At 36.7% G+C, this 12,890-nt stretch overlaps 1 protein-coding gene and 1 long non-coding RNA gene across 2 annotated transcripts; both read left to right on the forward strand.

The window, feature by feature from the left end:
• The first annotated feature begins 1,322 nt into the window (after nt 1-1,322).
• On the forward strand, nt 1,323-3,562 carry LOC137708243 (1-aminocyclopropane-1-carboxylate synthase). Its single transcript, XM_068447282.1, has 4 exons — nt 1,323-1,569; nt 1,689-1,820; nt 1,939-2,099; nt 2,278-3,562. Exons 1-4 carry the CDS (start codon nt 1,423-1,425, stop codon nt 3,257-3,259), a joined length of 1,422 nt encoding a protein of 473 aa, XP_068303383.1. The 5' UTR covers nt 1,323-1,422; the 3' UTR covers nt 3,260-3,562.
• Nucleotides 3,563-10,735: 7,173 nt separating this feature from the next.
• LOC137727184 (uncharacterized) lies at nt 10,736-12,229 on the forward strand. The gene is made up of 3 exons (XR_011067758.1): nt 10,736-10,798; nt 11,045-11,120; nt 11,913-12,229. It is a non-coding gene; the product is annotated as an uncharacterized lncRNA (long non-coding RNA).
• Nucleotides 12,230-12,890: the final 661 nt, after the last annotated feature.

The following is a 12,890-nucleotide window of genomic DNA, read 5'->3' on the forward strand; positions in this document are numbered from 1 at the left end:
TAATATTATTTATTTTACTCTTCATTTTGTTTAAAATTCAAAATTTTCAAACCTTTTTCATTAATTTTTCATAAAAAAAAAAAAAGTGAGAAATATACCCGACAAAATTAGTTGTGGCTACTAGAGTCAAGAAGCATATGAACCAGGGTGGGTCCCTTAGGCATTTTCTATGATACTTGTTGTCGGTAAGGTTTTGTAAACAAAACTAGACCCGAGTATTAATTCTTGTTTCTTTGTTTTTTTTTCCAATTACAAGCCGATTAATGCTTCTATGTACACTTAGGTACCGTTTGGTATGTGGAACGGGACGGAACAGAGTGGGATAAAACGTTCTGTCCCACGTTTGGTGCGCCTAAAATGGGTGGAACGAGCTGTTCCACGGGATGAGTTTTGGGTGAATTTTCGTTCCACCTCACTCCCCTGGAACGACTCGTTCCACATCCGTGGAACACAAAATTATAACTTCTCTGTCTCCTTCTTCTTCCTCCTTATTTCCATCCGAGGGCATCTTTCCTCCCGCTTCGTTCTATTCCGTCCCGTCCTGTCTGCATATCAAATGATACCTTACCCCACGCAAGTTTGTAGGTAATGCCAGGTAATGGTGAACGCCCTACCCACTTCCCAGTCCAAGCAAATAGTGAGAAAATAAATTAATGGATAATGTGAGAGAAATTAAATTTAGAGATAAAATTTGCAAACTAAATGATATGTTATCAATAGGAATTAGCACGTTTATCAACCTTTAAGTAATAAATCAATCATCAACTTCCATATGATTTAGTTTCCAAAACTTTGTTTACAAATTTAATCTCTCTAGTATTACCCTTAATTAATTATTTAATGTTGATTAGTAAACACTAAAACTTCATTGCTTTGGGATTTGGGAATGTGTGAAGGTCCTTCTTGATCAATGTCTTCGCTTTGGACGGTGGAGCAAAAGCGCGTACAATTATCATGTTGTTTTTGGATTTTTATTGAATCAAAATACCGGGATCATAATGTTAAGAAAAAGAACCAGAGAAATGCTAAAGAGACCTTTTTTAAAATGAGATTCTTCATAATTTATTTATCATATTTTTGATACAATATTTATAATGTAAACGCATAAATTAACGTTACAATGTAAGATAACAGAGAAGTCATAAAAAATGTCATTTTGAGATAATATTCTTATCATTTCTCAAAAATATAACTACTCAATGTGACGTGGCATTCCTTTGTTGGACAAATAATTTCTGTATATTTAAATTTATATGATTACTTTTTTGCTATATATAGACCCCTCCAGTCCAACAACATCCAATATCCCATTTCAAACTTGTAATCCAAAACCAAAACCTCGAACTCTCTCTCTATTGCTTTCTCTTCCTTTCCACACTTCTGTCTTACAGCTTGTATCCATACAGAAGAAAATTAACCAAAATGCGCATGTTATCCAGAAACGCTACGTTCAACTCTCACGGCCAAGACTCCTCCTACTTCTTAGGTTGGCAAGAGTATGAGAAGAACCCCTACCATGAGGTCCACAACACAAACGGGATTATTCAGATGGGTCTCGCAGAAAATCAGGTAATTAATTATTATAATTTACGAGCTTAATTTTTTATTACTACCATGCATATATGTTACTATATGTAGTTATATTCAGTATATAAACTTGGTGCGCTTTTCAAATTTTTTTTTTCCAGCTCTGCTTTGATCTTCTCGAGTCATGGCTGGCTAAGAACCCAGAAGCAGCTGCATTTAAAAAAAATGGAGAATCCATATTTGCAGAGCTTGCTCTCTTCCAAGATTATCATGGCCTTCCCGCATTCAAAAAGGTAAACGTATAAATTATAATAATTTATAGTATAAGCACACTTTTCGTTAATGTAATTAAAAGCTACTACTAGAAGCCAGTTGCATGTCTAACTCAGCTCTTGATTATTTTTCTTACAGGCAATGGTAGATTTCATGGCGGAAATCCGAGGGAACAAAGTGACCCTTGATCCCAACCACTTAGTGCTCACCGCCGGTGCAACTTCAGCCAATGAGACCTTTATTTTCTGCCTTGCTGACCCCGGCGAAGCCGTTCTTATTCCTACCCCATACTACCCAGGGTACGTGTCTTAATCTTCACTTCATTTTTTTTCTTTGTTTTTTACAAACAATTTGAAATGTAGGACCTACTACTTTTTTAGTATTCTGACGTGCGGCATGAACTCCATTTCAGGATAAGAAATAACTAAACAGTAATTTCATCCCTAATAGCCGAGTATTTTCTTACGTGTCTTACAGATTTGATAGAGACCTCAAGTGGCGAACTGGAGTCGAGATTGTACCCATTCACTGCACAAGCTCCAATGGCTTCCAAATTACTGAAACCACTCTGGAAGAAGCCTACCAAGAAGCCGAAAAACGCAATCTCAGAGTCAAAGGAGTCTTGGTCACGAACCCATCAAATCCATTGGGCACCACAATGACCAGAAACGAACTCTACCTCCTCCTTTCCTTCGTTGAAGACAAAGGCATCCACCTCATTAGCGATGAAATTTACTCCGGCACGGCTTTTAGCTCCCCATCCTTTATAAGCGTCATGGAAGTTCTCAAAGACAGAAACTGTGATAAGAATTCCGAAGTTTGGCAGCGAGTTCACGTTGTCTATAGCCTCTCTAAGGATCTTGGCCTTCCGGGTTTTCGGGTTGGCGCCATTTACTCCAACGACGACATGGTTGTGGCCGCCGCTACAAAAATGTCAAGCTTTGGTCTTGTTTCTTCTCAAACTCAGCACCTTCTCTCAGCCATGCTATCCGACAAGAAACTCACTAAGAACTACATAGCCGAGAACCACAAAAGACTCAAACAACGTCAGAAAAATCTCGTCTCCGGCCTTCAGAAAGCTGGCATTAGCTGCCTCAACGGCAATGCTGGCTTGTTCTGTTGGGTGGATATGAGGCACTTGCTTAGGTCAAACACCTTTGAAGCCGAAATGGAGCTCTGGAAAAAGATTGTATACGAAGTTCACCTCAATATCTCTCCTGGATCATCTTGTCATTGCACGGAACCTGGTTGGTTCCGTGTCTGCTTTGCCAACTTGCCCGAGAGAACTCTGGACTTGGCAATGCAGAGACTGAAGGCATTTGTAGGGGAATATTACAACGTCCCTGAGGTCAATGGCCGCAGCCAAAGCAGCCATTTAAGCCACTCGAGAGGACAGTCGCTCACGAAGTGGGTTTCCCGGCTATCCTTCGATGACCGCTGTTCTATTCACGGTAGATGAAAGGTAGCCTGGTCTGAGCACAAGAAACCGCTAAGTAAAATTACATTTTAGACCAAACATTTTTTTCTGCCAAAAAGTTAATTGGTTGAATTTTTATTTTCGTTTTAGTTATTTTTTTTCTCCGAATGTAGAGAAGTGCACTCGGTCCGTGTTTGGGGATGTGAAGTGGCTTTAGCTTCATTTGTAAAACTAGTTTCGGTGATTGTGTGACACCAATTTTCCTTTATGTCTTCGAAGACAAAAATTACTCCATTGTGATTATGATGCATTATTAATTCTATACAGTGTGATTAGTATCTTGTATATTCTATTATAGCGTGAACTCCCATAATCATATAGTCCTTGCCAATTGCCATATAGCATACTTAATGGCGCCACCGTAGTTTGCGGCTTGAGAAGGTGACCGACTCATATGATCATGTCATATATACGCTGCCGACGTTGGCCGGCAGATCTCCACTAATGCTTGAATGCCCTATACATTTTTGAAACCGTGTGTAGGAAAGTCAAATTTTAATATATTTAAGCTTACGATCTGCTTCAATCAAAGTATTTTTGTGCGTTGGAGGCCACACTGTGAGAAAAGAGCCAAATATTGTGCTAGGGTTTCAAATAACTTTCCTTCTTTTGAGATGAGGTTCTAGCTAATGCATATGCGGTTAAGAACATAAACTTATGTGTATTCGAAGACTTGATAGGTGATGATGTACCTTTCACGTATTATAATATACGCAAGTGACATGTTTGCATATCCCATTTGTAGGCTATATTAATAAAAACAAATTCACTTGTTGTAGTTTGAGTGAAATATGCTAAAATGCTTTTCGATCAAAAGCGGAGTTAGGAACCATTATAGGAATGGGTTGTATATATAGAGTACTTGCATCGCCATGAGAAAATGCACATCCCCACGAGAAAAAGCACATATTAATGGTATTCTCACGGGGCTAGACTCCTAGGACTATCTTGGATCATCTCGAACTACTCCTAAGCAGGATTTAGTATTGTCCTTTTCTAGTGTTAATTTGGACGAGAAAGCTAGACTGGTTTTCATTGGCTACCAGTTTTTCATAAATTGTTCCCTTGAGAAGTTTTGGGCTAGAACAGGGGCTAAGAGGATCTCCACCTATTAGTTGAAGACAAGGGCAAAGCAAGGGTAGAGGCACATAAGTTGCCCTTGCTATTTATACTTAATAGTATTTGCCTTTGGGCAACTCTAACTGTTGGAACCAAATTCGTGCACCTCCATGAGCAGTGGTTGAGCACAAATCGGAGCAACCTGCAAAACAGTGAAACAACAGTGAGCAAGCCAAGAGCCCGGGGGAGGGCATGTTCCAGCCAAATGCTCTCCAACGGTCAAATTAGTGAATGATTTTAGACTCAAGCAGTGGGCAAGAGAATTCAAGTTTTTAGATTGCGTTACCATAGATGAACCCTAGGTGGGTGTATTTATTCTATGGAGAAAGATACTTTTTAGGATAGAATCCTATTTCTAAGCCGGGAGAATCCTTGAGGATATCTAAAAGTTGATATTACATCCTCTTCGGAGTTGTCATTACTTGTGACGCACGCCAATCCCTAAATTGTAAGAACTCCAAGACTTATAGAATTTTATTGTGTCCATATTCTGCTCAGATCGCGTGTCTTGTGGATCAAGAATGGTCATCCAGCAAAGTCGCTAGGACTCCGCCTAGTGCCCCGAAGTCGATTGATGGTAGCATCGCTACTCTGTCTGATACAACTTTACCCAGAACTGGTGAGTCTATGACTGGACTTCCATTAGTACAAAAACATGTTTGTGCGACGGCAACTTGCTCGACGCAGCAAATTTCGTCGTGCAAAGTATGTTTGCACGACGCTAAACACCAAACATCACGCAAACATACTTTGCACGACGACACTTTGCATGACAAAGACTAGCGTCGTACAAAACAGTTTTGCACGACGAAGGTGCACCTACGTCGCGCAAAGCAGTTTTACGCGACGCCAATCCTCATTGTGCAAAGTGTCGTCGTGCAAAGTACGTTTGCGCGACGTTTGGTGCGTCACGCAAAGCTGTTTTGCGCGATGTAGGTGAACCCTGCGTCACACAAAACTGTTTTGAAATTTTGGTATTCTTCCATTTTTTATATATGATTGTATTGAAATTTTGGTTAATATTACCCACTATTGAAAATTTTGATTTTTTTTGTTTGTTTGTGAATGACTAATTATCTGTTGGGATCAAAATATGCAGAAATTAAATCCATGATTAATGTAGTGATAGATGTGTTCATTCTTTGTTTTATGAAAATTGGGGCTTGTCAAGTGTTTCAATTTCTTAATGTGAGTTGGAGGGTTATTCATGATTCAAAAAATGTGAAAAACTTTGGAGAATTTTAGTTGTGAAAAAATTTGTACAATTCGTATCCCATCAAAACGATAGATTCCTTAAAACCTAGAGTTTATTTATACTTTCATCAAGTATTGTGTAAATATTTTAAATTGACGATTGAATCAGTTCGTTGTATTCAAATAGGGCCAAGGAATGTAGCTGTAAAAAATCATCAAAATCGGAGTTAAAATCACCATTAAATCATGATTATTCGTTTATAACCATCGAAAAGTTTTGTCCCGTTACTTGATCTCTGAATGTTTTTTTTTTTGGGATTTTGGCGTATGCGATCTCAAAATATAAACAAACAAGTTTGACGGTTGGATCGTTGAAACTAATTTTGTACAATGCGTTTCCCATCAAGTTCAATGACATATATATTTACTAAGTAGATTTTAGGGTTAATCTCTGTTTACTATCCTGAAGTTTCGTGGTTTTCAACATTTGATACATGAAGTTTTTTTCATCCCAAAGTCATACCTCAAGTCTTAATTTTGGGACAATTTCATACATCTGTTAAGTTTTCCATTAAAAATTTTGTTAACTGATGATGTGGCACCCACGTGGACAATAACTGAGCGCCACGTGTCAATATGGGCCCACTTAATATTAAAAAATATAAAAAAATTAATATAAAAATAAAAAAATAAAAAGTTTATGGGCCTTAAAGTCTCACCCATCTTCAACCTCCCCCAACCCCCTGCAACCCGTACCCAACCCCCTCTACAACCCGCACCCAATCTCTTCCCTTCCATCTTTTACACCATCGTTTCAGTCATCGACAACCCCCGTAATCCCCGACCCCATCCCTCCCCCCTCTCTTCTGCACACCCTATCCTTTCCCGCCCTTCCTTTCTCCGGCTAATGAATTCCTTCTTGTTTATCACCTTCGCTGCAAATAAGCACCCCTGCACCCCACCAAGGGACTTCAACTCGGCCAAGTAGACGGAGCCGAGGTTAGATAAAGAGTTGCCAGATGGGGGATTCGAATCAGATCTTGTAGATTGCGGACCAGAGAGGGTCGGAGGAAGAGGATTGGGGTTGGGACTTGGGGACTACGAAGGCAGGGAGGCCAGCAATAGAGGAGGCGGAGGGCTGAAGCGTGGATTCGGAGCTGGTTGTGTAGCCAATTGCTCTGAACGGCTCAAATATTCCTATTCTCTCTCTCTAGGGTTTTCTGAAGCTTGTTGAAAGACAATAAATATAAGAGACAGAGAAGAAAATGGAGACGCCAAGCAACGATAAGAGGGACTGAGATGAGGAAGGAGGGTTTAGGCCCAGAAACTTGGTGGTGGTGGTGTTCATGGTTGTGGTGGAGGTGAAGATCTGGCCTTGGAGAGAATGGAAGGATGAAGTTAGGGGTTAAGGCCTAGAAATTTTTTTTTTTTTTTTTTTTGTATTTTTTAATATTAAAGTGGGTCCATATTGACACATGGTGTTCAGTTATTGTTCATTTGGGCACCACATCATCAGTTAACAGAAGTTGTAACGGAAAACTTAACGGATGTTTGAAACTGTCCCAAAATTAAGACTTGAGGTATGACTCTGGGATGAAAAAAACTTTATGTACCAATGTTGAAAACCACGAAACTTCAGGGTAGTAAACAGAGATTAACCATAGATTTTAATTTATTTATTTTGTACTCATAAGCAAAAAGGGAAAAAAAAAATTTGCACGACGCAAGTGTACCTACGTCGCGCAAAGTTTTTTTTTTTTGCCCTTTTGCTTTTCTTTTGGGGTTCTTGCATTGCCTTTTTCTTTTGTGGTATCCACTTGTGTAAATGTTTTAAATTGACGATCAAATTAGTTTATTGTATTCATATAGGGTTAAATAATGTAGCTGTAAAAAAATCATTAAAATCGGAGTTAAAATAACCGTTAAATCATAATTTTTTGTTTATAACCGTTGAAAAGGTTTGTCCCATTACTTGATACTTGAATGTTTATTTTTTGCAATTTTTGGCATATGCGATCTCGAAGCATATACAAACAAGTTTGACGGTTGGATCGTTGAAACTAGCTTTGTACAATGCATATCCCATCAAAATAATAGATTCACTAATACTTAGAGTTTATTTATACTTTCATTAAGTATAACATAAGATTTTGTGATATCCACTAGCGTAAATATTTTAAATTGATGATCGAATTAGTTCATTGTATTCATATAGGATCAAGGAGTGTAGCTGTAAAAAAACCATCAAAATCAGAGTTAAAATAACCGTTACAGCGTGATTTTTCGTTTATAATCGTCGAAAAGTTTTGTCCCGTTACTTGATTTTTGAATGTTTGTTTTTTTCGATTTTTGGCATATGCGATCTCGAAGCATATACAAACAAGTTTGACAGTTGAATCGTTGAAACTAGTTTCGTACAATGCGTTTCCCATCAAAATGATAGATTCACTAATATTTAAGAGTTTATTTATACTTTCATTAGGTATAACATAAGATTTTGTGGTATCCACTTGTGTAAATATTTTAAATTGACGATCGAATTAGTTCATTGTATTCATATAGGATCCAAGAGTGTAGCTGTAAAAAATCATCAAAATCGGAGTTAAAACTACCGTTAAATCGTGTTTTTCCGTTTATAACGGTCGAAAAGTTTTATCCCATTACTTGATCTCTGAATGTTTTTTTTTGCGATTTTTGGCGTATGCGATCTCGAAGCATATACAAACAAGTTTGACAGTTGGATCTTTGAAACTAGTTTAGTACAATGCCTTTCCCATCAAGTTCAATGGTATATATATTTACTAAGTAGATTTTAATTTATTTATTTTGTACTTATAACACTTAAGAAATTGAATGATATATGTGTAAAAAAAAATATTGTGGGTTTTTGTTAGAAAAATATATTATTGTGGGGTTTATGTAAAAAAAAATTGAATTTGAAAGCAGGAAAGTCACATTTTTAGTAATTTTTATAATAATTAAAAAAAAAAAAAAAAAACCTTGCGCGACGTCTTATTTTAATCGTTGCGTAAAACCACTTTGCGCGACGTCAAAATGTATACCTGCGTTGCGCATAATTTTGGCGGTGCAGTTGTTAAAAATAGGCGCTTTTTTTCAAATTTTCACTACTGATACCCAAACTCTCTTCCCTTGGTCTCTCACTCGGTCTCTCTATTCCCTCTCGCTCTCACATCGCCCTCTCTCTCACTCGGTCTCTCTCTTCCCTCTCGCTTGTATCGCCTTCCTCCTCATCCTCTCCCGACTGCACTAGGTGAGAATCAAGCTTAATTCTTTTCTTGTAGCCATCAGTTATAGACCCAGGTCAGAATCAAGCTTAATTCTTTATTTTTCTTAATTTTTTTTTTCTTCTTTCTAAGGTCAAAATCAAGTTTTAATGCCTTAATTTCAAGATTTTGGTATTGTAATTAGATTCAATTTGAAAAATTAAATTAGAAATTGGGGGTTTTAGTGTTAAACCGAATTTTAGGGTTTTAGTGTTAAATCGAATTTTAGGGTGGTGGGCGGACTATGTCTTATCATTGGATTGTATTTTAAGTCGAGGATAACAAATTTTTGGACTTTGGGATTCCTTATATTTTCTCCGATACTGTAAATATTGGAGACTGTAAATCTGTGATAGTACTAAATTCCTCCAACCAGATGATAACTTTGTGATTCTATTATGTTCTGTTCTGAATTTAAGTTTTCTTGCATGATTTTAGTCTTCTCTGTAGCATGCAAAACTTCAATTCCGGAGTTGGCAGCCTCACACCAATTCCAAAACAAATCCATACATAGCTCAGATACTGAGATTTTGGAATATTCTGCATTGTACAATTAGATGGTGTTGCCTACATGGTGATACTTAAAATGAATTTAATTTGTTAGTGTGCACGACTGCTTATAATGTCCTTCTCTTTATCGCTTGATTATCTCAACCTTAGGTAATTAGTACTCAGTGACGAGAAAGTTATTGTTTCTTTTGGATATAGCTCCTCGGCTTGATTATTATATTTGTCCAATTTTAATTTTGGAATTTTTTTTTCAAGGAAAGATAGGTTTTGGCCAATTGGTTTCCATTGCTATAGCCTGCCTATATTTTCATTGTGTGCTGATTGCCACATGATTTCCATTCAGAAACAAGCTACCCAGAAAGGTGTGTTCCAGTTGTTTGCTGAGAAGGTGAGAGACAATAAGGATTTGGTGTCTTGGTGGGCTGTTCTACAGGAGACACGCGTGGAATATTTCAGGGGAGCTAACCTCTTAATTGTTCTTGTACAAGTAGCTTGCTGCCCTTGCAATTGCAGGCTCTGCCTTTTAGTTTTTTCGTTTCATCTTGGGAACCACTTAAGGTGACTAAATCCGGCTTTTTTGTTTCAGCATATCTGCATTGCCTATGTACTCCTACTCTTTATGATCATACTACGCTTTTTATGTTTACTTTGTATTTGTGTACTGTTTACATGTGGTGATATTATCATACCCTTTTGAACTTTTTACTTTAGATTGCAATGTTTTGATTTTATATTTATAGAACATTGAAAACTATGGAGGAAATGGGTGAACTTACTCAAAAGTGTTTTGAAATGCCCCTTTAGTAGGTTTACTTATGTTTAAATATTTTCTTTCTGTATGCTTTCTTCTCTTCATGTATTTTCTAACCACCACACACTACATCTGGTAAATGGTTTATTGTTATTTGTAACACCAAGTATTTTCTAAGAATGATGCTTTCTTTGCATGGACTTTTGTAAAACGAAGGCCTCTCTGGCAAACACTTCTTTCATTTGTCTGGCCGATGGTTACATTGGCAATATGCTTGTTTCTTGTTTATCTGCATCGGTGCAAGCTACTAATACTCTACTCATGTCTTGGGGTCCTGCTACTTTTTTTTTTCTCTACTAGTTTGTAAGTTCTGAACTTCTGGTCATTTGTTTTTAGTTCAAAATATCATTAGGAACTTTACATTTTCTTAAGTCTTATTGGTTTACAATGATGTGGATATTAGAGTATAAATTATGTTCATCCCACCGCTATTCAAAATGATCACTATTTTATTACACTTACTGCTGTGTTGGATATAGTGGGAATTTTGCACATTAGTGATGTGGTGGACAGCAATATGCCTTGCAATTGACAAATCGAATTTCAGGGTATCATAAGGTAGCTAAAAGGAAATCTAGTCTCTACACTCTTATTTTTACTCAGGTACTCAATTTCTCTCCCTCTCTTTGTCCCTATTCAATGTTTTCTCTGTAATTTCTTGAACCATTGGTTTTTTAACTAATCTTGTATTGAAATATCATTGCTCTAATTAAACAGGTTTAGTTATTTTCTGAACATCGTATTTAACTAGGTTACTGTGCATGAACTTTTCAAGTCATTTATTAGTGAATTTTGTAAATACCGTGAAGTTCTGGATGTAATTTGTACGGGATGTTGATTTGGATGAAGGGGTAGCACAATTTGTAAGTTTACGAAGCCTGGAGATCCTAAGTATAATCCACCTGTCCAAAAAGGCGAAACTCCTGTAAGTTTTTTACTTGAATCACTTGTATGAGGACTTAGCATTATGAAATCCTTGTTTGTATTGACATGTATTTGTTTTGCTTTGTGGGATTCAGACACAATGTAGGGCTCGAATACACCAGTTAAGGCTTTGTAGAAGTTGAATGGTTGTGCAAGCTGTTCTAATTTCTGTTTTAGATATATTTCATATCATCTAATTTTGTTTCGAGTTTTAAATGTGTTTATGGGTTTGCATGATGCATGCATTATCTGTTTATCTTTCTTTAGATACATGCTTGCTTGAGAGTTATTAGAGGATGAGTTTTGTCTCATATTTGCAATGCACCTATGTCATAAGATACACTTTTAGGATTAATAAATGGATTAAGGCAGATTTCCAATATATTGCCAACTATGACAATCTTTTATCCTTTCGAACTTTCTCTCTACCTTAGTTGGCTAGCTATGAACTTGATGATATTGTCATGATGTCAATCAATTTAATCATTGAATTACTACTTTTATTTCAAATGGTAGCTACAAGCCAACCTTATCTTCCATGTACTTAAGCTTTCAATTTGCTTTGAGAACTATTAAATGTAATGAACTTTGGTATTGCCTTTGTTCCCTTAATCTGTATATTGCCTTTGTTTCCTATATCTTCTCTACAACCTATTGGAGTCTAAGTGAGAAATGGCTCAATTATTACGTTTTATCACATGGCAGCTCATATTTAGAACAAAGAGGGTGTGTGGTTTTGGTGTAGTGATATTTGTATCATAATTAAACTTGTGGTTGTGTGGTTTTGGTGTAGTGAGATATGATGAGTGATGAAGGAGCTATATAAACTGTAGCGAGCTGCATGAAGTAGTGAGATACATGAAGGAGCTATATGAAGGAGTGATGAAGGAGCTTCAAAGGGAATATGCTTTTATCTGCACGTCTTCGAGAGAATTCAAGTTTGTATTTTTGAAGTTTGAGGACATGTGTTAATATATTCAAACACATGTCTTAGGTTTGTAATGAATGTATTGACTTTACCACATCGATCTTATATGCATTTGTTTTTATTAATGATAATACAAAATATTCATTAAACAATGCTTAGTGGAAATTTTACCAAAAAACATATATTTCTTGCCTCAATTTCCATTGGTCTACTAATTATTGTTTATAATTTAACTACAATATTTATTAAAAATTAAATAAAAAATATTTTTACCAAAAAAAAAGGTTTGCGCTACGAAGAAGTAACTTACGTCACGCAAAACCACTTTGCGCGATGTAGGTTACTTCTTCGTTGCGCAAACCTTACTGTCATTGCCTTGGCATGACGGTTGGCGCGTGACGAAGGTTTGTTGTGCTAAGTTTTGCGCGACGTTTTTTGACTTTGCGCAACGAAGGACCTGCATCGCGCAAAGTGTTTTTTGCACTAATGTTATGAGCTAACTGTATGCAAATCAACCTTACTCTGGCCCTGAAAACTCATGGCTCCACACAATCATTTGAAATGGCAAGGGCAAGTACTATTCAATATTTTTTTTTTTTTGAAAATGTTTAATTATATTAAATTATTTCAAATACAAGGCAAAAACATAGTATTACACAAATATAATTAATGTAAAAAAAAGGCCAAAAAAAAAAAAATTAAAATCCCTTAATAATTTAACCAACTGCGGAATTGAAACAATTATATTCTTAATAGCATTCAACCTAGCGGATAAAGTCATTCTGACTTGGTCCATCTTCCCTTCGGGTGTATGGAACTTCCTTATCTTTCGCGGGAAGCCTT

Source organism: Pyrus communis, chromosome 1, assembly GCF_963583255.1.
Source record: "Pyrus communis chromosome 1, drPyrComm1.1, whole genome shotgun sequence".
Taxonomy (NCBI): domain Eukaryota; kingdom Viridiplantae; phylum Streptophyta; class Magnoliopsida; order Rosales; family Rosaceae; genus Pyrus; species Pyrus communis.